The following is a 27,418-nucleotide window of genomic DNA, read 5'->3' as shown; positions in this document are numbered from 1 at the left end:
AATCTAAAGGATTTCCCACTTTGCTTACTTCCATACTAATTCTCTTCAGTGTGAGCTCACTCTCATTTTGATTTTCACATGCTGCATATAGGTTATTAGAAATGCATGCAAAGCCTTTCCTGTTTCTAACATGTAAAAAGCATCTCTTTAGAATTTTAAATGTGCCATAAAGCACAAGGGGTAGCCTGTCTTTTTTTTCAGTAGACTTTTTCCTGCTGTCAGTTCTTTTGCTTTGTTGAGAAAATGGGAAATCTGAAGTTTCCAGATTTTCTCAACAGCCAAGTGCTTCTCTCCGGCATCATTTCTTATGTGCTCACCAGCACATGGGACAATAGTGGGAGCTTTCCATAACCTCCACCCTCACAGGTTTTGTTTTTTTTTTTTCTCCAGTTTGTCTTTTCATGTATCTTCAGGGTATACTTGATAAAATGTACATTCTCTTGCCCAGTTCTAGTTTCAAAAATACTAGTTTTGCTGTTTCTCAAGTCTCCATTAATCTCTAGTGGTCTCTCTTTACTCTCTTTTGTTGTTGGTGGTGGTACATTATGGACTTCTATTAGGAGGCGTAGACATGGTTGCTTCTTCTGTAGCATCTTTTGCACCTCATGTCCTTTTATGACCAGTGCCTTCATATACTGTTTCAGTGGGAAGTTAATGATTCAAACTTTACTATTTAAAAAGGAAACATAGCTATACATTATTGGAATAAATGATTTTATATAGAAGTTAAATTTAGAAGAATGTGGAAAGAAGTAGAAAAGCAAAAATCTAAAGAGGGCAGAGATCAAGTTCAGAACCAATTATAGGCTGTGGGGAAGTTGAGGTTGAAATAGTAACATTAAAGCTATAGTTTGTAGTAGTAAAACTACAATCAGGTAAAAACTATGTATATTAAGAATTTCTGTCCTAATAAGTTACTTTTAACAAGTAGTTGAGTTGTTTTTGGTATTTTGTTTTGAGACCAGGTGTTATGTTATAGCATATGCTAGCTTGGAACTTAATATGTAGCCCAGGATGGCTTCAAACTCAAAGCAGTCCTTCTGCTTCAGGTTCCCATGTGCTGGGATAACAAACATTAACCAACATGCCCAGTAATACTTAAATTAAGCCATCACAATATTAGTAGCATTTACATGTTCCCCATGACAACTAGAGACCAGAATGTGTTCAGAGTGATTAGTTATCTGGAATTGAAAGATGGAAATTTCAGAAAATAGGATTGAAAATTAGCAGTATATTCATTGAAATATAAATAGTTAAAGAATATCTGATCTAATAGCCCATGGCTGAGACAATAAAAGAAACAACCTATTAACCTGTGGTAAAACAAGCTTAGAGAATTGGAATTTAGCAAACTCATGAGTATAATAGGAAATATGCACTTTAATTTTACTTTTAAGTTTGAGGCAGTCAGCTGTTGTATATTCCTGTGGTTCTAGTTTTAAGTAAAAGTTTGATTATCAGCTACTTCATCTGTTTACTATTGGCTTCACATTGCTCTCTTGATATAGCAGTTCTGTTAGGAAAAAGCTGAAAGAAATTTCACATTAAGTTTCCAAATGAGCAATAGCAGATCAGCTTGTTCATCCTTCTTTTAAATTGTTAAATTGAATGCATTTACTTTGAATTACATACATTTTGAAAACACAGTAGTCTAAAGCAAAAAGAGGGCTTTGGTTATACTTAGCCCTCGTTCAATCCTCAACACCATGCTGAAGGAAGAAGAGAATAAAGAAAACAGAAGTCTAAATTGTAAAATGTATACATCCTGATCTTTTGTGTTTTATTTTATTTGTTTAAATAAACAAAACAGTTCCTCAGAAGAGATATCACGTTCCCATGAAATGATCCGAAAACTTCAAAATGCATTGGAGTCTGAAAGGGAGAGCTGTGGTTCTGTCAGTGAGCAAAGACTAAAGCTTCAGGAAGAAAATGAACAACTACAGAAACAGACTGAGGACTTGAGAAAAATTGCTCTGGAAGCCCAGAAAAAAGCAAAATTAAAGGTATTTTCAAAATGAGTTACATGTATTCTTGGAAAAAATTCCAGGTTTAGAGAATATTCATTGGAATCCTAGTAAAACATTTTCAGGTTGTGTGTGTGTATGTGTGTCCTCTTTATCCTAGCCATTCATCAGTACACAGACACCTAGACTAATGATATAGCTTTGATATTGTGATGAACACAGCTCCAGGACTTCAGACTCCCTCTTCTGGACTCTGAAGACACTTGAACTTAAATCCACATACATACATTCACACAAAATTAAAAGTAAAAAATAATCTTTTTTAAAAATGAAATATAATCTGTGGAGCTTCCAAGAGAAAGTCTTCATGCACCTGTGTAATATTTCTTAAAAACAGAAACCACTAATAGTAACAAATACTTAAGTAAATTGAATTTCAAAAAATCAAGATTTTCCTTTCCCTAATCAAAAATCATTGTTAACAACTAGAGTTGCAGCTCAGTGGTAGAAAACTTGCCTAGTTTCAGAAGACTCTGGGTTGCCATATCCCGTTGCCACAAAACTAACTAACTAATTAGCTAGAAGTATAAAAAAAAAATATTTGAAATACACACACAGCAAAGTAAATCCTCATGTGTATAACAGATGTTACCAAAGAATATCTAAATATATTAATAAGGACAAAACAGAAAATTAGGTGTTTTTCTTGACTTTAGTATTTTTTAGGAAAATGTAAATTAAAATCAGAATGAGCTAATACTACACAACTGCCACAATGACTGAAATTTAAGACTGTCCACATCAGGGACTGTAACTGCAGTTTTTGCTTAGTTTATTGGGTTCCTTTTCTACACCTGTCTCTTCCAACCCCCTTTCCCCCAACACTAGATAAGCAAGAAAGAAGACTAGAAGGGAAAAGTTGTGGAAATCTGTTTAGACTACTTCCTGCTGATTAGGGTGTTGCGCTCCTTGGAGCAAGATTGATCTTCACCAACAGGGTATCCAATTTCTTCTCCTGTCTTTGCACATGACCACTTGAGAAGCTGCAGGAGCAGGGGGAGCAGCAGCCAACTTCCTTCGGAGCACCTCCAACCTGTCTTGAGGCTCTGGCATTTAAGAGTCCCCACAATTTCAAGTGTAAACTATCTTCAGCTGTTAAAACCACATCCCTGCCAGAACACAAGACAAACTATAGTCAGCTGCTGTGGACAGTCTGAAGCAGCCCCATATCATACACCTGGGAGTAAAACAAAAACATATTCACATAAGATAACTGGGTTTTTAAAAAACAAAATTCTCATTACAGAGAACCTGTTAGTATATAAAGCAACTGGAATTTTCATACAATACTGGTAGAAATCTAAATTAAAAGTTACTATTTAGCAAAATCTTATAAAACTGAGAATACACACATCCTGTGTCAAATAACCCTACCTATATATCCCAAGAGAAGAGTTTCATGGTCAAAAAAGCATGTGTAGGAATGATTATAGAAGTTCTTAATCAAAATATTGATACCAACTTAAATGGTCGTCAACATCTGATAATATGTTAATATGATAATAAATAGTGATATGGTCATGTGGGATAAACACAGCAGTGCAAAACAGTGTGTGTTGTAAGCAGTGCTAGGTGCATCTCAAAGAGAATGTCAAAGAAGCAGACATGAAAGCCTTATATCTACTGTTTCTTTATTTGAAAGTGAAGAATAGGTATAGTTGCTCATAGGATATGATCAGAAGAGGTGAGTGCATGCTAAAGGCAAGTGCACATGAGGATTCTTCCTAGGTTACCTAAGTTTGGGCAATGAGTTTGTTATCTCTGTATACAGCAAAAAACTGAATTGTGAACTTAAACACACAGAAAAGCAGGAGGAACATAGTTTTGAGGCCAGCCTGGTTACGTTAACAAGTTGAAGATAGTCTGAGTGTTGGTCAGGGTTATTATATAGCAAAACCCTTTAAAAAAAAAAAAAGAAGGAAGGAAGAAAGAGAAAGGGAACCTAGATCAGTGGTTCTCAACTTGTGGGTCATGACCCCCAGAGGGGTCTTATATCAGGTATTTGCATTATAATTCGTAACAGTAGCAAAATTCCAATTATGAAGTAGCAATGAAATAATTTTGTGGTAACAGTATTAGGAAGGTTGAGAATCACTGTTCTAGGTGAAGATAACTCTTGATAGACAAGAAGTGAGTAAGATATAGACAAAGTTGCTCTAAAAACTGAGAGATGAAGACAGGAGTACATTATAAACATATGATTTAAGAAATTTCCTATACTACATATTTTTATATTTTTAAAAAATCTACTCTCAAAAAACTCATTCCATGTGGCAGATATGAGTAGGAAATATAGGTAAGTATTTAGCAGGTGAGATATAACTTGTTTTGTTTTTCGAGACAGGGTTTCTCTGTGCAGCCTTGGCTATCCTGGACTGGCTTGTAGACCAGGCTAGCCTTAAACTTGCAGTGATCAGCTTGCCTCTGCCTCCCTAGTGCTGGGATTTTAGGGATGTGCTACTTACTACACCCAGCTGAGATATAACTTTCTTCCAAAAAAAAGAAGAGAATTGACAATAGTGGTAGATTTAAGTACATAAAATATTTAAAACTACTTTTAAATTTAAAACAGTATATAAAGGGTTCACAAATTTAGGAAAAAAAAGAACTGATACTTTTAAACTTTTCTATTATCATTTATTGCAATTTATTCTATTTGTATCCCAGCTGTGTCCCCCTCCCTTGTCTACTCCCAATCCCACCTTCCCTTCACCTTCTCCCTCTATGCCCCTCCCCTAGTCCACTATGGGAAGTCTTTCTCCCCTTCTCTTTGACCCTAGCCAATCAGGTCTCATCAAGACTGGTTGCATTGCCTTTCTCTGTGGCCTGGGAAGGCTGCACGTCCCCATCCCCCCCACGGGCGGTGATCAGAGAGCCTCTTTGAGTTCATGCCAGAGAAAGGCCCTGCTCCCCTTGTTGAGGAATCCACTTGGAGACTGAGTGTATGGGCTACATCTGAGCTGGGATTTTATGCATGGTCCTTGGTTGGGGTATCATTCTCTTTAGGGCCCCTAGGGTTCAGTTGTTGGTGATGGTGGTGGTGGGTGTTTTGTTTTGTTTTGTTCTGTTTTGGCTCTGTTGGTCTCCTTTTGGAGCTCCTGTCCCCTGTCCCCTCCAGGTCTTTCTATCTCCCCTTCTTTCATAAGATTACTTGCAGTCTGCCCAAAGTTTGATCATGAGTCTCAGCCTCTGCTTTAATATGTCGATCAGTAGAGTCTTTTAGAGGCCCTCTCTGTTAGGCTCCTGTCCTGTGTGTGGAGAAAGGGGAACCCTCCTCCATTGCTGGTGGGAATGTAAACTTGTACAACACTTAGAAATCAATCTGGTGCTTTTTCAGAAAATTAAAAATAGTGCTACCTCAAGATCCAGCTATACCACTCCTAGGCATATATCCAAAATATGCTCAACCACACAACAAGGACATTTGCTCAGCCATGTTCGTAGCAGCTCTATTCATAATAGCCAGAATTGGGAAACAGCCTAGATGTCCATCAATGGAGGAATGGATACAGAAATTGTGGTACATTTACACAAGGGATTACTGTTCAGCTGATAGACACTTTTAACTGCTGAGTTGCAATGCCAGTAACCATGCAACTAATCTCATAAATGGCACAATTTTATAGTCTAAACTTGAGTCATAAATAAACAAAATATTTCATAATTAATAATTCTTTTCAACATCATTTTAATAACAAAGTAGAAACTGCCATGCATTTATATTTCTATACTAAGTTTAAGTAAACTGTCCATGCTGTAATTACTGCTTTAGAACTCATAAATCAAACAGTTATTACTTAGTTATTTCTGAGCTGTAGGGTTTCAGGGATCTGACACTGGTCTCTAACAATTTATTTTTAATAGTTTTACAATGTGTATATGTCTTTGGTTTTTATTGTTTGTACTAGGGAGGTGGTAGAATGAGTGAACTTATTAGCCTACCCTCGTACTTCATTTGATCATCTTTAACATTTCCAGATAGTAACAAATGTGTTTGGGAAAACAAAACAATGATTTTTTAAAGCATATTTATCTCAATATATCTCACTGAAACTGCATATAACGAGAGAAAAATCACTGGTGATGATGAGACCCTCTTAACTAATGAGTTGTAATTCTATCTTATAGAAATGGCAGGCTTTCAGAAATTGGCTGTTTTATTGCTGATTCTTTGACAGTATAGAAACCTTGGAAAAGAACATGATCTTCAGTGGATAAACTGAGCAGCCAAATATAAAGTCAGTGAAATATTGGATGATCATTTAACTTCATGTTAACAATTATTATGTGAAGTTGTTTAACCTTAAAACAGCTGCATTTCTTTCATTACCAGCTTTCTCCCTGTTGATAATTTCTTTATATCAAGGCTCTTCACTTGTGAATGCTTTCTAAGCATCTATTTTTTTCTTTTTTTTTTTAGTGAATTAGTTTCAGTAATCCTACTTCCTATTTATGTGGGTATTTATCTGTAGAGAAAGTTATGTAATAAAGGAGGGATGGCATTTATTCTCTTTTCTAGCCCATCATTCTGAACATTGCTATAAGTGGGAAATTTTCAGTAGGAGATCCAGTGTGTTCCCTTAGCCTTCCGACATTAGCACAGATGTCACAGTTTGTACCTGACATTGTATTACCTAAGTAATTCTGAGCATTATTTAAACACTGGGTTTTAATACCAAAAGGATATATTTTCAGAGTCAGCAAATATGTCCTGAAAGACTATGCTCTACAAACTAAAGATGCCGTGGTAAACAGGAGCTTCTGGTTCTTGTGGCAGTGGACAAGCTTGAACATAGAATTACAAATTAATAAGCTCCTCTTTAGGGAAAGCATGGAGCACTGAGCATGCTTATAAGAAATGACCTGACTCAGCCTAGGTTGTAGTAGCAAAATTTCCCAGGAAAAGCAATAATGGAATTGTGTCCTAAACATCAAATACAAATAGTTAAGTGGAGGAGAGTGATTATTCCAGGCAGTGGAACATGTGGCCAGCACCACGTGTGCTGGCAACAGAAAGGGAAGGGAATAGTGGCATGGCACTGTGGTGGGCAACTCAATTTTCTTACAAAAGTAAGGTGAATAGGAAGGCAATATTCTAAAACTGCATGGACACAATTCCTGTGTAGGGCAGTCACTTAGAGGTTGGGTGTTTTGTCTTCTAAATGAGATTTAGAACCCTGGCTTCTCTGAAGGTGGAGAAGACTGAGACACAGGAGAGGAGGACAAACTTCAAATGCAAGGCTACAGAATCTAGTAATTTTGAAACAACAGGGAAGGAACCAGAGTAGCGTCTGCTAGGAGTGGAACACAGAATTAAGTATATGATTGTTTTTTATTGGCCTGATTGATAAAATCTGAAATTGTATTGTTTACTGTTCAAGCAAGCATATTTAAAAGTTTAAAATGACAAGAGTCTTACCATAATAGTAAAGATAGGCTATTTTAGATATTTTTATTGTTAGAGTTGTTAAGTGGTTTTTTTTTTTTTAATGGTAAGATTACATTTCTTACTTATCCTGTTTTGAATACCAATTTGGCCAGATTTCACAAAATACAGATTTCACAAACTAGCTGTCTCTTTCTAAGACATTACTTTTAAATACCATAGAATAGGTAGTTCTTTACAATTATCTCTTTAGTACAGTAAGTCAGCTTTCCTTACAGCCTTTCTCCAAGTTTTTCCTCAAAACTATAGAAGAAGGGAAGGTATTCCAGTTCCAATTTGGCTCATTATGTTCCAGGATGCTTTATGTCATTAGAACTGAAATTCCTTCCTCAACTGCAATTAAGAAAGATGTTTAGGGAGTTCAAAGTGCATTTGCTTTTATGTTTATTCTGCATTAAATTGTTTTACTATAACATAGATTCCTAAAAATATATTGGTGGCAATTCTGTATAAGGCTTTAAAAGTAAATATTTCTGAAACATGACATTGCTTATAAATATACCCAAAGTGACAAATTCTGTATTTTATCTTACTTTATTTTACAAAGCACTATAGAAGATGAATTTAAAAGTTTCTCGGGTGTATATGTGTGTCTGTATCTGTGTTTCTGTGTGTCTGTGTGTCTCTGTGTGTACATAATTATTTTAGTAAAATTCTAGCAGTTACTAAAACCATGAATATTTTTTGTGGATTCTGGTAACAAAAGTAAAAATAGATAAAGAATAATAGCTTGATAAAATAATAGCTTGATTATCCCCCCTACTGATAATTTATGGTGATGGGAAAAGTGTTACAAAGCTTACAGTTCATGGTAGCTGTGTTTTCACTAAATTATACAAAGATTAAGTTTTCATTTTTGGTGGAGACAAATTGTAAGCTTAACTCCTTATATGGATGCCTCACCCAAAGGTTTCTAAATCTCGTAAGCACAGTGGATGACTCTTTGCCTATGACATTGGCTGACATATCTCCTAGAATCCTGAGAGAAAAGTGACTGTTTGTTTTACTTCTTAGGTCAGTACAATGGAGCATCAGTTCTCAATAAAGGAGCGTGGGTTTGAAGTTCAGTTGAGAGAGATGGAGGACAGTAATCGGAATTCCATTGTTGAACTGAGGCATCTGTTGGCAGCACAACAAAAGGCAGCCAATAGGTGGAAAGAAGAAACAAAGAAACTTACCGAAAGTGCGGAAATGAGGATCAGCAGTCTAAAGTAGGTTCACTGTTAATAGTTGCTTGACAATTTTTTTACAGACCAGCAATACAAAGTAAGTCCACAATTAGTAATTTTTTAACAGTTGATGTTTTACAGAAAAAATGGTTTAAACCTGTAATATGTTAAGCTCTATTTAGTTTTAATGTGGATAGGAGGAGTAGAGGATAGCTCACTCAGTAAAGTACCAGCAAGCATGATAAGGTGAATTTAAAAAAGATGACACCCTGATTGCCCTCTGCCTATACACACAAACACATGTAAACAAACACATACACACACCAAAAAAGCCTGATCAATAGAGCAGTGGTTCTCAACCTTCCTAGTGCTGTGACCCTTTAATACAGTTCCTCATGTCGTGACCCCAACCATAACTTCATATGTGAGATATGTGAGACTTAAAAACTTGGCCAAATGTAAATGGATAGTTGAGTATTGATCACTAGAGGCCAACAAGTGGAGAGAGAAAGGGGGTAAAAGTTGGATAACAGGTACCAAAATGGTTGTATCTAAGTTCCACTGTGTCACAGCACAATGAGGTCACTGTGCATGTTTGAATTGTCACACTTATTTATTTGTTTGTTTACTTATTTATTTATTTGTTTTGTGAGAGTAGGCATACTTTTATGCCTTAGCACAGCATGTGGGTTCTGGGATTGAACTCTTATTTTCAGACTTGGCAGCAAGCACCACTGATCACCACTGAGTCATCTCTCCAACCCAACAATAAACTTTTAAGGTTAGAATTTCTCAATTTTTACATGTGCTCAAAATAAATAGGGGATAGTTTCTTGGAAAGAATAAAGAAAAAAAGATTCCTTTTGGGTCTTGTTTTTAAATTATTAAGGATTCTGGTGGTTGAATAGAGGATAAGAATGAACACTGAGGAGTAAAAAGTGATTTGGGGCCATTTTACATACTGTTTTTTTCTGTGCCTATCCTTTCCCAACTCCCAACTGAAAACAAATTACTTTCCCTCCAGACCCAACTTAAATACCGCTTTTTCTGTATAAAAAAAGTGCCCACGTTGCCCTCCCCTCCTAGCGTACTCAATCTTTTTATGTCATTGAATCGTGGAAACAACTACCCACTTTTACAATTCTTACAGAACTATAGGCTAACATCTTACCTGACACAGTCAAAGAGATAGGAACAGGCCGTCCTTGTGTTCAAGTAATGAATGGACAAGTGGTAAAATGCACAGTGTAAGATTCTCTCACTTTGCTTCCTCCCTTATCCCCAGACTTAAACTTTACTATTTTTCAGACCGTAGGCATATTTATGTGTAATGTTAATACCTTAAAGGCTTTAGCTTTCAGCTTTTTCGGGTAGAGATGCTCAACTCAGTGTCTGTCTGTAAGTCTATTGTGTGTGTAGCTGATATAGCATCTGAGCATAAAGAGGTCTTTTTACTCTCTAAAACATAATTTTTTGGCTGTACATCTGTAATGTTTGGCTACTATAACTGCTTTTTAAAAGTTTTTTTTTTTTTTAATTAATGGGATGAGCAGCAGCTGCAGGTACTGGCAGATTACAAAATGCATAATTACTAAAAGTAGCTGAAGCATATTATAGTATACTTCAGTAGGATAAAAACATCTGGCAATGCTGTGTTAATTTGTCATGAGAGAATTTCAAAGAAAGCACTTACTGCAGCTGGCAAATCCATCATTTCCCTGAGATGAATAGTACACCTTTTGTTTTTAATTTTCTCATGCACTGTAGAATGGAGCTTCGGGTGATTGAATCCTCAGTCTTCAGGAAGGGTTTTCATGCATGCGGGACTTTTATATTGTAGTAACCACAGTCTATACAGCACCGCCTTGTCTTAAACTGGCCTCAGTAACAGTGATTGGAACAATTAGATTAACTGACCTGTAAAGGTTGAAATTATAAAGCTCTTTGTTTTCTCATGGATGTGTTTCTGTGTGTACATGTATGAAACTACATGTGTGGGAGCCTAAGGTTGACATCCTGAATCTTCCTTGATCACTTTCTGCCTTCACTGAAACAAATCTCTGAATTGAACTCAGCTTACCCACTAGTTTAGTTGTCCAACTTGCTCCTGGGATTCCTGTCTCTACCTTGGAAGTGAGTACTAGAATCACAGCCTGGTCAGCATACCCATCTAGCACTTCTGTGGGTTCTGTGGATCCAATTCCCAGGCCTTCAGTAAGCTGGCATTGCTCTTCACTCCTGAGCCATCGCTCCAGTTCCCTGTGTCAAGTGAAAACCTCGCACCTAATGTATTAGGGAACTGTAGCTTTTCTTCCTCTTTTTTATTATTTACAGTATTTGTGGTATTTTTTAAAGGGGCTGTCTCACTGGAGGGAAACCTTGCCTGGCTCCTCTCCAGTACTTCCACAGCCACATCACTCCAGTTACAGCACGCGGCAATGCAAGTCAGAATTGAAATTCACCTAGTATTAGAAAACCCTTAGCCTGCCATGGTGGCACATGCCTTTATCCCAGCACTCAGGAGGTAAATGCTGGTGGGTCTCTGTGAGTTCCAGGACAGCATGGTCTATATACCGAGTTCCAGGACAGCCAGACCTATATAAGAAGACCCTGCCTTGGGGAAAAGAAAAAAGAAAATACTATGATTATGGGTTGGAATATCTATTTCTAAGATAGAAACAAATAAAAAGAATCTAATTATTATTATAAAACATTTAATGCTGGCCTTTCAATTATGTGATTATTATTTCTTATTTTATGTATGTGAATGTTTTGCCTGTACGTAAGCCTGTACACCAAATATGTGCCTGTTCAGAGGTCTGAACAGGGCTATGGATCCCATAGAACTAATTTATAGATGATTGTCAACTACCATGTGACTTCTGGGAATTGAACTATCTGTCCAGCCCTAAATGCTGACCTTTCTTGAAATCCATCTATATTGCCAACTCTCCACCAAGAATTTCTATTGGTACATCCAGCTCAGTGCTTCATGTTCCATTTCAATGAATGGTAATTAATCTACCCCATTGTTCAACTTACGCTATTGAAATTATGAGTGTCACGACTGCATCCCTAAGTCCAGTCTACTAGCCCACTACCTCAGTGTGTCTGGAGCCTGGCTATTTCTCCTCAGCCACTATGGTGGGCGTCGCTGGGGCTGTTCACCTAGATTCCTACTACAACTGCCAGATCCGACTGCAGTCTTTTTCCTTGCTATTTCCCACCGTAATCAGCAAGATTTTCAGAAACTCAAATTTAATCATATCACTTCCCTTCTTAAAGAATGTCAGCACCTTCCCGATGTATGAAAAATAAATCTCAATTGTTCTGACACATAAAATCCTTTGTGGTCTGTATTTCCAGCTCTTGCCTCTGTTCCCTGCCTCCTGGTAACCACGCTGTGCCCCATTTGTATTGAACCTCCTTTAGTTTCCTGAACGTATTGCCTTCCTTACCACCTGGGCTGCACACATGGATTTAATTATATGACCTTTTCCTGCCCTTGTCCATCTGACTTCTATTGACCTTGCATATAACAGCTTACAAGCTTACGTCCTCTGGTCGGATAGCTCTAGTCCCCTGACCGTCCAGCCACATATATTCCTGTAGCACATGACCATTTCGGCAAACTTCCTACCTACAGCTTAAGCCTGGTGAGGACTGACTTGAGCTGGTCTTTGTTTCTCTAGCACTTCACAGAGAATAGAACATAAGTTTCTTAGGGATAATTTTATTAAAAAAAAAAACAAAAAAGCTTTAAAACATATTGGGTTTTCCTAGTTGTAGTATCACAAATGCCTTCTTTGAAAATGTAATTATTGGATTTTCATTAATTCTGATATAAAATCAAGGAACTAACAATTTTGGGAAATCACCTGAAAAAATCTGACATTTAAACTGAATCCTGAAAGATTACAAGAAATGAATTATACCAACAAAAGCAGGAATACACTGCAGATGACCACCAAATGAAAGGACCTGTGTGAGAGAAGGATGCAGTGAGCTCCAGGAGCAAAGGTGACCAGAGCATATGTCAGCCATTGTTAAAATGCATTTACTTACTTTCAGTAAAATACTGAAGATTAATTCAAATCCAAATCCAAAGTGCAATAGGTGGAAATCAGTGGAGGGTTTGGATATCCTTATGTTGATTTTAAGACTGTGTGTCTGTGTGTGTGTTGTGTGCACATGTGTGGAAGGCCCAAGGAGGATGTCAAATCCCCTGAAACTGAAGTTACCAAAGGTTGTGAGTTAACTTAAGGCTGATCTTCTACAGTTGAGGGGCCTCAGGCAGAAGATGACAAGTCTAAGGTTTGCCTGGACTATAGAGTGAATTCAGGGTCAGTCTAGGCTACTTACTGACTCAAATTCTAAAATAGAATAAGGATTAGAGATAGCACTCAGTGGGTAATTTGTGGAGGCATGCATGAAACCCTGAGTTTGATACCACAAAATAAATTAAAAAAAAAAAACTATTTTGCCGAAATACTCAGTTTGTTGATTTGTTTATATTTTTAGCAAACATATATTCCAAGTAAAAATCTTAAACAAAACTATCCTTCTTTAGAATTCCTATGATAACTCTGAACCTTTTTCATACATTTTGCATTGTCATACAGCTTCCGTCTTGATTATCAGAATGTTTCTGACTAATCCAGAATCCCCCTCCCTCATACACACTGCACCTTGAATTAGAGAGCCGACATAAAACCTGAGACTGTAGAAAAGGTGGATTGCAGACATGCAGAACATTGAACAATGAAAATCAGCATCTGTAATTCACTGGAAAATGCTGGCTTGCTGATTTTAGTGTTAGTCATAGTATTATGCTCAGCATACCATTGTATGTTTCCTTAGTTGATAATAAAAAATAACTTTTAATTTATGTTATGGTATACAGAAATTATATTTTGTAATATTTCTACATTATATTGTGTAAATCTGTCACTTAAATAAGAATTATGAAAATGATCTTAGTTCCTAGTGAGTAACCTAGAAATTATGATTTCTCATTTTTCTGTGTATTTTTGACATATGCTATCAGAAATTATAGAGAAATTGGATACACTTTCACTTAAGTTCTTTTTCTTTATTTTTTTTTCATAAAGTACATACCAGTCTCAGCCTCCTCTCCCTCCAGACACTCCTCCTAGTTCTCCCACCACCACCACCTCCCCTCTTCCCCAGATCCTCTGCTCCTCCATTTCAGTTCAAAAAAGAACAGACCTACCAGGGATATCACCTGAACACAGCATAACAAGATGCAATAACACCAGGCACAAACCTTCATATCAAGGCTGAACAAGGCAACCCAGTAGGAGGAAAAGGGTGCCAAGAGCAGGCAAAAGAGTCAGATACCCCCAGTCCCACTTTTAGGGGTTCCACAAAAAAAACCCAAGCTAAACAACTACAACATATATGCAGAAGACCTAGTGAACACCCATGATTGCCATTTCAGTCTGTGAGCCCTGCTTAGTTGATTTTGTGGGCTGTGTTTTCTTGTTCGCCTTGATCCCTCTGGCTTCTACAGTCCTTTCTCACCATCTTCCATGGGGTCTGCAAGCTCCAGCTACTGTTTGGTATGGTTCTCATCATCTCCTCCCATCAGTTGCTAGAGGAAGCCTCTCTGATGATAATTGGGCTAGGTTCCAATCTATGAGTATAGCAGAATATCATTGGTAATCATTTCATTAAGTTTTGTTTATTTGTTTGTTTTGTCTGTTTGGGGGTTTGTGTGAGATAAGGGAGGCTGTTTATTTGGTTGGTTGCTTGGTTTTTTTGCCACTCATGTTTGTCTCTTCAGTAGATCTCTTTTTCTTGGCCACCCAAACAGTGTTGAACGTGGTCTCCTTCTTGGTGTATAGGCCTCAAGATAAACCAGTAATTGGTTGACTATTGATGAGCTCTGAGCCACCATTGCCGCAGCACATCTTGCAGGCAAGACAAATTCTTTGGTACAAATCCTCTTTTAAGTAACATAATCTCACACAGAAACTGGAACTATCTATGTGCTTCTGCAGACTATATTTTAATATGTCCTAGTATTGCAGTCAAAAGACAATACTTTCAAATCTTTTACATAAAGGAGAACATAAATATTTCTAAATAAATTAAGTCTTTATCTGAAAGCCTTTTTCTGTTAGGTTTCTCAGTAAATGTTTGTTGAGAAATAACATTTCGTGATTTCAAAGTTTTCGATAAAAACTTAGCCATATGGCTGGAGAGATGTCTCAGCAGTTGAAAGCACTTGCTGCTCTTCCAGAGGACCTACATTGGGTAGCTCAAAACTGCTTATAACTCCAGTTCCATGAGATCAAATGCCCTTTTCTGGCCCCCTCCAACACCTGCACATCCACATAATAAATAAAAATAATTTTTTAAAAGCAGCCATAAATTAACAAGTTCATACTCATTCTCTATATAAGCATGTTAAATATTTTGAAAACTAATAATTCCCTTTTTTAAAGTTTCCATTTTACTTGAAGAAGGGATGTGTGTGTGTGTGTGTGTGTGTGTGTGTGTGTGTGTGTGAGCACCACTAATAAGCATTAGTAAATTCTTTCACCTATGTGTCCTGAAGAGGTGAAATAAGGGGAAAGTTATCTGGATTAAAATAAACTAAGAAACATAAAAGGAGAAGGGTAGAGTCTTAAAGAATCGGTAGTATCTTAATGAAAAAGAATCTTTTTTTTTATGTATTTCTTTTATTTATTTTTTCTTTTTTATTTTATTTTTTTTATCAGTTACATTTTATTAACTCTGTATCCCAGCCGTGTCCCGATCCCTCATTCCCTCCCAGTCCCTCCCTCCCTCCCTCCCTCATCTCCACCGTGCCCCTTTCCAAGTCCACTGATGGGGGGGACCTCCTCCCCATTCATCTGATCCTGTTTTATCAGGTATCTTCAGGACTGGCTGCAAAGCCCTCCTCTGTGGCCTAACAGGACTGCTCCTCCCTTCGGGGGTGGGGAGACCAAAGAGCCAGTCATCGAGTTCCTGTTAGAAATAGTCCCTGTTCCCCTCACTTTGGAGTCTACTGAGCGCATCTGAAAGACTCTAACTAGCAGTGTTTTCAAAGCAAAGACTCATGACCAAACCTTTGGCAGAGTACAGGGAATCATAAGAAAGAAGGGGAGTTAGTCTGATGGGGAAAGGATAGGAGCTCCACAAGGACCAAATATATCTGGGCACAGGGTCTTTTCTGAGACTGACATTCAACCAAGGACCATGTATGGACATAACCTAGAACCTCCACTCAGATGTAGCCTGTGGTAGCTCAGTAACCAATTGGTTTCCCAAAATGAAAAAGAATCTTAAAAAGACATAGAAAATAACATGCGTATGTGTTTTGTTTGTGAGACACTCAAAACCCAGGCTTCTGTTAAAGATAAATTTGTAAATATAACGTATACAAGATTTCAGAAAATTCTGAAAGCCAATCTCAAGAATGTATGCTGTTTTTATTTAGTTCAAAAGCGTACAGGTGCTGGAGGCTATTAACTCAAGCAAGAAAAATATTTAAGGTGGTGTTGAACAAGAAATATGCTAGGTATGCGTGGTAAGGGGGAAACAGTGGCACAGTGCTTGCATGTGCACTGTGCTGAGTGTGCATTTCTTCAGTTGAAATTGGTCATTAGAATGAATCTTAAGTTCCAAGGAGGGACGGTGTGTGGGACTAGGAGGAGACGAGGGAGGGGGCTGCAGTGGGGATACAAAGTAAACAAATTGTAATAAATAAATTTGTAAGTAAAATTAAATTTAAAAAAAAGTTAAGTTCCAAGAACTTGATTGTAATTGTAGCATGGTGGGAGAGAAGACCAGATACAAGGGATTAGGGGGGAAGAGGTATTTCATTTAAGACAAAGTAAGAAATGGGAGTTTGCTTTAAAATGCTTTGCCAGGCCCTCTACAAAGATGAAGCCGATGAGAAGGTCAGGCTTCATGTGGGTTCCCTAGAAAGGGGAACAAGGGCTGTCCCTGACATGGACTCTATTGCCTACTTTCTAATCATTTCCCCTCGTCAGGCCACATGGGGAGGGGATGCACTCAGTCCAGATGTACTGGGGTGGGTTGGGGGGGGCTCCCCTTCTCTGAGCAGCAGGGGAGGAGAGGGAATGGAGAGAAAGGGTGGGAATGGGAGGAGAGGAGGGAGGAGACTACCATTGGATTTTAAAGTGAATAAATTAATTTTAAAATGTAATCACAAAAAAAAACTTTGCCTGGATAATTACAGATACTAATGAAAAAAAAAATTGACTTCTCAAGATAAATTATAGGTCAGCGAGGCAATGTAAAAAGTCAGTAACACACATGCTTACTTCCGTGCCTTTAAGATGAGACTTTTAGGGAAGAAGTCAGAAATAAGGCTATAGCTTGTTACGTTTCCAAATAAGTTTGTAGAAATCCTGATACACCTGTTTATACTCATTCATACTCATGCACCCATTCCTCTTCCTCTTCTCTTCCCGTCATCATAGTCATCATTGTCTTCCTCCTCCCTCTTCTCCTCCTCCTCTTCTTTTGCTTCCTCCTCTTCTCTCTCTCTCTCTCTCTCTCTCTCTCTCTCTCTCTCTCCCCCTTTGTCTCTTCTTCCCCTCTCTCATATTTAACAAAAATTTAATAGTTGCCTGCCATGTTGTAGTGTGGGGAATGGATTGACAGCACTGATTTTAGAGGGGCTTAGTGGATAGAGATACACCCTAGTGGTAAAGCATATATTTAACATCTTGAGGCCTGGAGTCATTCTCCAGAAACAAAAGAAAGCCACTGATTTTGAACTAAAGGATTAAATTTTTTGAATCCTGACAATGAGCTCTGTGACTCTACACAATTTTTAAACTTTATTTTTAGTTTTCCCATATATAAAATTAGATCTTGCCAGGTTGTTTTGACAATTGAAACAAGTTCATTTCTGAATGTACCTGAACTGCCTGTCATGTGAGAAGCACTATACGTTTGCAAGTATTGTAACCACTATCATCATCTTTTGTTGAATGCTGGGCTATAAACATATGAAAATGACTATCTGTGTTGCTTGCAACCCAGTGGAGCAATGCAGAACTTGAAATGCTGAAATACTTATAAAGACAAATAATTTAGTATAGAAATTAATATTTTTATTTAATTGTATCTTTGTTATCCTAAGTTTGTGGAAATTATTACTGTCTATCATTCAGATAATTGTTTAAGTAAATGAATAGTTTAGTTGTCAAACCACATAATAGGTAGTTTTCTGGGTTTGTTTAAAATGAATATTGATTAACATAGATGCCATTATTGCATATTAACTTTGGTTGTGCTCAAGTTATTTGTCATTAATAATAATATGTATAATTTTCCCTTAAATTCTGTTTGGCTCCCTTGGCCATTTTGATTTTTCTCTGTTCTCTTTCGTTTTTGTGTTGGAAACAGTGATTTTAAGGTGCATGAGATGTTTTTAAGTACAATTTTCTCTACCTTGTCACCACCAAAGTGAAATTAAATATTCGAGTTTGTCTTTGATGAAATCAGTGGGGGTAGTTCAGACACCCCAATGTGAAGCTGAGCTATTCCATCCATTGAAGGAGTGTGAGCAGTGGTCTTTCAGAGTGTGCAGGTTTGGGAATGGCAGCAGTATACCTACCACTGCTTGTCCCACATCAACCTGTGATGAGTGGTCAGTAAGTATTAGTGGAACTGATTCTATCCTGAATTATATATTTATTTAACAGCTATTTCCTCAAATATGGTATACCAGGACTTATTGACTCAAGCTGTTTATATGGCTCATTTGAAAACATAAAAGCTGGAGCTATTTTGGGAGTATTATTTTGTTGACTAATTTTAGAAATGTAAATAAAGTCAAAGGACAAAAGCCAATATGGAATTAGCTATTTCAGTACTACAAAATTTATTTGAAATTCTATTCACTTCTTGTGTAGGCTCTGACATCCTTGTGCTCACTTGTATTTTGTCCTGTGACCCTTTACAACTATGTGTGTGACCACACACTGGGACCCTCTCCCAGACCCTTAACATAAGCTTGTTTTTCTCAGTCAGTCTATAGAACCTCCCTTTATGGAAGGTGTCACATGTACTTTACAAAGTGTTTCAAGTAGACATGCCCAATCTTTATTTAAATTGTTCTTCAAGAGGTGTGTATATGCTTTATTGTATACATGGGATTGAGTTATCACCAAAATTTTTACCCAATTGTGCTGTGCCTAAATATGTTTAAAAGAAACCACTCAGGGTCAGACTCGCAAAGTTTGAACCAACACCAGCTACTTAGTCATGTTAAATCAAACTGCCTTCTTACTTTCTGTGGACCATCACTCTGCTGGCTGTGGAGATCACAGAGATCCCTATATTATGACTGTGGTGTATCTGTTTTCAGCCTGAGACTTTTGAAATTAGCTTGGCCCAGAGCAATACAATGCCTATATGTTTAAATTAAAAAGATCATGCCAAACAGAGTGATATACACCTTTAATCTCAGCACTCAGGAGACAGAAGCAAGCAGATCTCTGCGAGTTTGAGCCTACCATGGCCTATATAATTGAGTTTCAGGCCAGCCAAGTTACATAGCGAGAGCATGCCCTTTAGAGGAGGAGCAGGAGGAAGAGAAGGGCAATTCTGGGCATCAGATAACTTCAGCTTATGCAGTATAAGAGATAGTGATGAAAAAAATATATATATACTGTATACAAACAGACACAAGTACTATTTACTATATCAAAATGTCATTGGAGTATTTCATATTTATAAGATTTGAACTCCCCTGTGAAACACTATACATGAACCTTGGTTGGTTGGTTGGTTGGTTGGTTGGTTGGTTGGTTGGTTTGTTGGTTGGTTGGTTGGTTGGTGTTGGTTGGTGTTGGTTGGCTTGTTTTTGAGTCAGACCTCTTTTTGAGTCAGACCTCTGTACCCCATGCTGATCTTGAATTCAAGATCTTTTGCCTTAGCCTTCTGAGTATTAGTATTATAAGTATGCCTGGCTCTGTGTGTAAATCTTAAGTATAAATTCTACAGAAGCACAATGGCTTATGATTTTATGGCAGATACTGTGTTTCACAAGACATATTTTTGTTTCAGTATCTAGTAACATCTCAAAATAAAATCAAGACTTTCACATCTTTTAAATTATTTTATTTGCCTTTTTTGATAAAACAACAAAATATTATACATATATATACACATAAATTTTCCATGTGGTAAATTGTATTTTTAAATTGTGACCTGTTTGTTTATTCCTTTGTCTGTTATTGAGCTCAGGTTTCATTTTGTAGCTCCAGGCTGGCTTCAGATCTGTTATCGTATGCCATAGCCTCTAATGTTCAGCATCATAAGCATCTATCACTACATCTAGAAAGATACAATTTTCTTTTAATTTTTATTTATGTGTATTTGTGTCTGCCTGTTTGTACATGCACCATGTGTGTGCAGTTGGAGCCCTTGGAACTGGAGTTATAAGCAGGTCTAAGAAGCCTTATGTGGATGCTGGGAACCTAACCCAGCTCTTATGCATGAACATCAAGTACTCTTAGCTATTGACCTATTTTCCAGCTCAAGATACACTTTGGTTTTTGGTTGGTTGGTTGGTTGGTTGGTTGGTTGGTTGGTTGGTTGGTTGGTTGGTTGGTTTGGGTTGGGTTTTTTGTTTTTCTTTGTTTTTTTGTTTTTGTTTTTGTTTTTGCTATTGCTTTTTAAGTCATGGTCTTACAGTGTAGCCACAGCTAGCTACACTGCAGATGTGTTGACCAGACTGGCCTGAAACTCAAAAAGGTCTGCTTGTCTCTGCCTCCTCTGCGTGCTGGGATTAAAGGTGTGTGCCACCAAACCTGGCTGTGATAAAATTTTTAATTCTAACAAAATACACTTCATTTAAGTTTACCTTCTGAACCATTTTTACTGGGTTCAATAGTGGGGGTACCCACAGTATAACTATTCTAGAATATGTATATATTTTATGTATTAGTTGCTTTTCTATTGCTGTGACAGAACACTATGACCAGTGCAATGTATAAAAGAAAGCATTTAATTTGGGCTTCTAGTTTCAGAAAGTTAGGGTTCGCAATGGCAGGGTACAAGCATGGCAGCAGTAATATTTTGGTGTTAAGAATAGAATTTGTACAGGAATAGCTGTGAGCTAACATCTTGGTCTGCAGGTAGAAAGCTGTGGGGGAGCACGTGGGGAATGGTATGAGTTTTTAAACCTCAGAGCCCACTGCCAGTGACTCACCTCCTCCAACAAGGACATGCCTACTAATGCTTTCTAAAGAGCTCCACCAACTGAGGACCAGTTATTCAAACATGAGCCTGTGGAGGCCATTCATTTTCATTTTATAAAGAAGTTACTAAGTTATTTGTTATTAAAAAATGTTTTTGTTCAAAATATAAACATGTCTCACTAATAAAGATTCAGCTTTACATTGCTTTATTTTTGTTTTAAGTATATATTATATATCTACATCTATTTCCAAACTCTCCCCTTTTCAGTTTTTGCTCTGGTCAGTTCTCATTGTGTTCTCCCTGTCTCTTCTTGGTTAATAGGAGTGAGCTGAGTCGACAGAAGCTTCAAACCCAAGAGCTACTTTCTCAGCTGGAAATGGCAAATGAAAAGGTAGCTGAGGTAAGACAATGACTCCCCATCTCTTCATTTTCATGGTCTTCATCCCCATGCCCCCACACACAAAGGGAAGGAAGAGTACTTTGTAGTACAGCTTGATACACACACTTGTAACGTTTTAACTGTACCAAATCCAAGTTAATTCTCTACTGGGAAATAACCACATGGGAATCATATCTAGCATTAAAAGTCCACACTTAATATAATGTTTCTAAAAGCTTTGAAAAATCAATAATTCATCTTTTGTATATAATAAAAAGTAGAATTCATATTTTGGTGTTAAGAATAGAATTTGTACAGTGTTTAGACACTGCATATTTTAGGGTCTTTTTTCATAAGAATCTCTAAGGTTGTTTTATTTATCTAGATCCTCTTAATTTGTTTTACTCTACAAAAGTCACATCAAAAATACTTTTGTCTAATAGAGTATACACAAATAGTATTAAGATAGATCTACATTAAAATTACATACAAAGAAAGAGTTACTCTTTTTTCTTATGGCTTTATAAAAGCAAACAGTTTTTAGTCTTGGGATTCCTAAAACTCTAGTTCATCATGTATGTTCTAGCTTCATATCTGTGTGGTAGAATTTCATTAGTAGGGTATATTGCCTGTCCTCCATTGTCATCCACAAGAGACATAGTGAAATCACCACTCTTAAATATCATGACATTGTTGATATGAGACACTTAGAAAATAGTTAAGGATTTAATATTGAAATGTTTCTTGGTACATTATCCACTTTAAGAAATGTGAAGAACATAATTTTCAATACAGTAGAGTTAGCAATGTTTGCTCAAAAGAAAACAAAAGATCAGATTTACCGAGTCTGTACTTTGTTTTAACCATTATGGTAACTATATAGAAAAGATATGTGTATATTATATAGTCTGATTATACATATTAAATGATTATTTTAGATAATATGATCTCTTCCCAAGTTTTCTCTAATATATGATGTGCCTCTTAAAATTTAAAACTTAAATTTAATACTTAAACAACTTGGTCAGTTAGTATAGTTGATAGAGTTTTCTTCATAGAATTAATTTTCCTTTTGGACACTATTAATTAAATAAGCTCATTTTAACCCAAAACTGCTATTTCAGTGTTATGTTACTAGGCATGGCATTCCTTCTAAACCCTTCTGAGGAAGAACATAAAGAGCTATTTAGTTCTTCATAGAAAAGAGGAGTTTTCAGCCATTATTGTTTGGCCTTATATTCTCTGGGTTCAATTAAATGCCAGAAAACTTACATAATAATTTTATTTATACGAAAATATCTCTTTTCAAATGCACTATGCCAAGCAGTTAAATGTGAAAAAAGAACACATTTTCAGTTGACAAATTGTTTTTAACTTGTTGAGGTGTCAGTATGTAATAATGGTTTGTTGTTGTCTGTCTTAGTTAGGGTTTTCATTGCTGTGAAGAGACACCATGCCCAAGGCAACCCTTTATAAAGGCTAACACTTAATTGAGTCTAGCTTATAGTTTCAGAGTTTTAGTCCACTATCATCATGGCAGGAAGCATGGCAGCTTTCAGATAGACATGGTGCTAGAGGAGCCGAGAGTTCTATGTCTTGATCCAAAGGCAGCCAAGAGGAGACTGTCTTCTGCAGGCAGCCAGGAGGAGACTATTCCATACTGGGTGGAGATTGAACACTAGGAGACCTCAAAGCCCATCCCCACACCCTCCTAATAGTGTTACTTCCCAAGGGCCAAGCATTCAAATACATGAGTCTGATGGGGGGAGGTGGGTAGTAAATACGACCACCACAGTGTTATATTATAGTTTATGGTATTACTAACTAGGCTGTATAAATAGCATAAAACCGTGCCCTCATGGTTCCAGAGGCAAGAACTCTTGTATTAGTGTTGGCTTCCTTGGGAAGCTTTTCTTACCACCTTTCTCCCAGCTCTGGTAGCCCCAAACATTCCTTGGCTTGTGGGTGGTACTTTCTGTGTCTGCATAGTATCTTTCATGTATATTTCTGTCTTTGTGTCCAAATCTCCCATTTTTATGAAGACATCAGCCATGCATCATGGCCCACTATACTCACCTTACCTTAATCATCTGCAAAGACTATTTGCAAGTAAATTCACATTTAAAAATACAAGGGGTTAGAACTGTAGCATCTTTAGGGGAATATAATTTAATACATGACAATGCCCATGTTGACTGTAATAGCTTGTACAGGATGTAAGCGTCTTGGGAAGGGCACAGAAACAGAGTTGCTGAAGCTGTTGTGAGGCCCAGTGCTTTCCTTCTGGTTCTTAAGTATACAAACCAGAAACCCTTAACAGCCATGTTTTCATTTGTGATTTAGTTTGCTTTTAGGTTTCTCAAACTGAGTCTTTGATGATATGGGGGGAAGAAATAGCTTAGGACAGTGGTTCTGAGTTTCCTACTGCTACACCCCTTTAATACAGTGCCTCATGTTGTAGTGGCCCCTAACCATGAAATTATTTTCATTGCTATTTCATAAGTAATTTTGCTATTGTTATAATTATAACGTAAATATCTGATATGCAGGATATCTGATATGCAACCTCTGTGAATGAGTCATTTGACTCCCCACCCCCCCAAAGGGGTCTTGATCCACAAGTTGAGAACCACTAACTTAGGAAGAAACAAAATCAACTGTAATATTGTGCTTGTTACTTGGAAAATGCAAATATGGATATAATGTTATCTTTATTTTACAAGGGGTAAATTACAGCCCAATTTTTCATTAGCTATTCTATAAAACATGTCCATATCTGAGTGAAGTATCCCAGAAGGAGAAAGACAAACATGGTATATACTCGCTTATATAGACCTACAAGATATGATAAACATAATGAAGTCTGTACACCTAAAGAAGATAAACAAGAAAGCAGACACGGGGTAAGATGATCAATCCTCACTTAGAAAGACAAATGAGATGTGCATTGGACGTATGACAGGAGTCTACCGCAGAAGGCATCTGAAAGACTCTACCAAGCAGCATTTCAAAACAGATACTAAGACTCATAACCAAACCTTCGGCAGAAGGGCAGTTAGTATGAAGTGGAAAGGATAGGAGCCCCACAAGGACCAAATATATCTGGGCACAGGGTTTTTTTCTGAAACTGTTTCTCCAACCAAGGACCATGTATGGATATAACCTAGAATCTTTGCTTGGATGAAGCTCATGGTAGCTCAGTAACCAATTGGTTTCCCATAGTAAGGGGAACAGGGACTATCTCTGACAGGAACTCAATGGCAGGCTCTTTGACCTCCCCACCCCCCAAGAGAGGAGCAGTCCTGCTAGGCCACAGAGGAGGACTTTGCAGCCAGTCCTGAAGATATCTGATAAAACAGGGCCAGACGAAAGGGGAGGAGGGCCTCCCCAATCAGTGGACTTGGAAAGGGACAGGGAGAAGCTGAGGGTGGGATTGGAAGGGAATAAGGGAGCAGGATACAGCTGGGATACAGAGTTAATAAAATGTAACTAATAATAATAAACAATAAAAAACTTTGAATATGAAAAAAATAAATAAAAACTCAGTTATGTTATTTAAAAAAATGTCCATATCACATTTGAATTTGTTTGTATTTCTCTTTAAAAGAATGAAAAGTTAATTCTGGAACATCAAGAAAAAGCCAACAGACTTCAGAGGCGTCTCAGTCAGGCAGAAGAGAGAGCTGCTTCAGCGTCCCAGCAGGTAGGGGGCATCCTCATTATCCAGAGCCAGTAAACATCCTTTATAGATAAAAATGAAGCAAAGTTCCTCAGAAGTTTTCAGAGGACTGTTAGTTTGATCTTTACTCAATTGACCTGCATGAAATTAATCTCTTTAGTGCTTGCAGTTAAAGAAGTAAAGTTGAAAAAAATAAATATCATAAAAAAAGTAAAGTTGAAACAAATAAATATCAGTATCCTCTGTGACACTTACATACAGAATTACCATGTCTAGCAAAGTATCTGGTACCCAGAGGTACCTTTTTGAAATTTAATTAAATAAAAACTTGAGGTCATATCAGACAAATTTGAAGTGTTTGGTAACTGCGTGGATAATGGGAAGGTTGGACAGAGCAGATAAAAAAACACCACTTTTTTTGTCTGCACAAAAGTTCCTGCTACATAACACTGCACTAGCTAGAACATTCTGTCCAAAGTCAGGTAGATACTCATGTCTATATTTGAAAGTATCTTTCTGACGTTTCAAACTGTACTTTAGTTTTATTTTAGGTTTTAAATAGAAACAAAATATTTCAGGTAGGTTCATTTAGTGTACATTTGCATATAACCAAATAAATAAATATATTGAGCTATTTCTTCTAAATTAGGAGCAGTGGCTCCTCTTTTTAGAAAAGAAAAAAGACTAGTTCAGTGATCACTTATGCAAATTGGATGGATGGTTGGATAGATAGAATGATAACAAAAAAGCAAATCAAGTCAAACATACTATTAATTAATATTGAGTGTAAATATATGTTACCATCAGAGTATTATTCTTAGCCACTGGTGTCATGGCATGTTGCCATTTAGTAGTTATGTGTTGTTGTCATTGTCCTGTCATTGTTGTTGGGTTTTGACTTTATTTTGAGACAGGGTTTTTACTCTATGTAGCCCAAGCTGCCCTGGAACTCACCATGTCAACCAGGCTGATCTGCAACGCTTAGAAATCTGCCTAGCCTGCCTCTCTATCCTAAGTGTTGGGATTAAAGGCATAGCCACCTGACTTTCACTCTGATTTTAAAACATTTTAAAAAAACCATACAAGTAACCAACAGTTAAAGATCAATAAAATTGTGTTTGGATATGAAAAATTTGCAGATATTTAAAAAGTAAAGTAAATCTAATATGCAATTATTTAAAGTATATCTAATATGCAAATATTTATGAGGTAGCTAATCTACGCAGTAAAAGAATGTGAATTCAAACTTTTTAACTGCTAAAGTAGGTAGGTATGTGTGTATGTGTGCACTCATTTAGAATATATTTGTATATATTTATGTGTACATATATATATATATACACACACACACACATATATATATACATATATACATACACATACACCTGCAAGTAGCTGAAGGTGGTAGCTTTTGCCAATAGTTTTGGAAGTTGGGGCTGGAGGATCACAAGGTTCAAGGCTCGTCTGGACTATATACTAACACCCTGTCTCAAAAGCAAATAAGCAAATAAACTGAAGACAGGTTGAATCTGAATAAAGGACTAGAATGAAGGACAGTTTTGTGAAGGAAACCTGTCTTCTATGTGTTGTTTTGCATCATTAGGTCTTTTTATCATAGTGCATACAATTAACCCCAGTTACTATTCAAAGATCACATTCCCATTAAGACTTGTCTTCCTTAAAATCTGCGATGACCTTGTTCCCAGCTTTGCTTTATGTTTATCCACACTGAATTTGTTTGAGACACTTTTACTGATTAACTTTTATCTAAATGTTTTTTCACCATCTGTAGAATATAGAAATTTTAAATGTATCACTCTGTACATAGACTGCCATATTTGGCATGCATTTCTCTAATGTGATGCACACACTCGAGTAAAATAATCGCATGAAAAAGACCTCGTTCAAAGCCCTTTCGCTCAGACTACTTAATAACTGTTGGTTGTGACATATCCCACTATGCCTTCTCTTATTCTTATACCCTCCACAGAGAAACTACTTACTGATTGTTTACTTTGTTTGCAGCTCAGTGTGATTACAGTGCAGAGAAGAAAAGCAGCCTCCATGGTGAATCTGGAAAATATTTAAACATATTCATAGTTCACTGACAGAATTGTAGAGTTGGGAAAGCTGTTGAACCAAAACGTATTGACATGGAGAAGCCTGCCGCGAATGGTGAAAGCTTGTGTCATTTTGCATAAGCATTTTCCATTCTGTTTGGAGGGTTATTGGAAAACAGAGCAGTGACAGCTTCCTGTAAGTAAAAAAACAAAAATTAATCTTATATTTGAGATTCAGTGGAGAATAAAGCCAGCTGAGAAGAACTCAACTGCCTTCATCAATGTGTCTATTCTTAATTTCTTTTTTTCCCCTTTGGAAGAATGCAATACTTTCAAGAGGTTTAATAAAAACCCTAGAATTTGATACTTCAAGTTCTAATATTTGGAGATTTAATATCTCATTGTTATTCCTAATTCATTTTTATAGCTCTTAAGATTCTATTTT

At 37.0% G+C, this 27,418-nt stretch overlaps 1 protein-coding gene across 4 annotated transcripts in view; it reads left to right on the top strand.

The window, feature by feature from the left end:
- Sclt1 (sodium channel and clathrin linker 1) overlaps positions 1 to 27,337 on the top strand; it is a 125,396-nt gene extending 98,059 nt beyond the window's left edge. For 3 of the 4 annotated variants that reach the window (XM_060378269.1, XM_060378272.1, XM_060378270.1), the window contains 5 exons: positions 1,814 to 2,006; positions 8,488 to 8,684; positions 21,177 to 21,255; positions 24,842 to 24,937; positions 26,939 to 27,337. In XM_060378269.1, the coding sequence (XP_060234252.1) occupies positions 1,814 to 2,006; positions 8,488 to 8,684; positions 21,177 to 21,255; positions 24,842 to 24,937; positions 26,939 to 27,001 (628 nt within the window). In that variant the 3' untranslated portion in view covers positions 27,002 to 27,337. Of the gene's footprint in view, positions 1 to 1,813; positions 2,007 to 8,487; positions 8,685 to 21,176; positions 21,256 to 24,841; positions 24,938 to 26,938 lie in introns of those variants that run through there. The other variant, XM_060378271.1, reaches the window with a different exon arrangement.
- Positions 27,338 to 27,418: the final 81 nt, after the last annotated feature.

The sequence above is a fragment of the Meriones unguiculatus genome, chromosome 2, assembly GCF_030254825.1.
Source record: "Meriones unguiculatus strain TT.TT164.6M chromosome 2, Bangor_MerUng_6.1, whole genome shotgun sequence".
Classification (NCBI taxonomy): domain Eukaryota; kingdom Metazoa; phylum Chordata; class Mammalia; order Rodentia; family Muridae; genus Meriones; species Meriones unguiculatus.
This window is presented reverse-complemented; position numbering and strand designations above follow the sequence as displayed.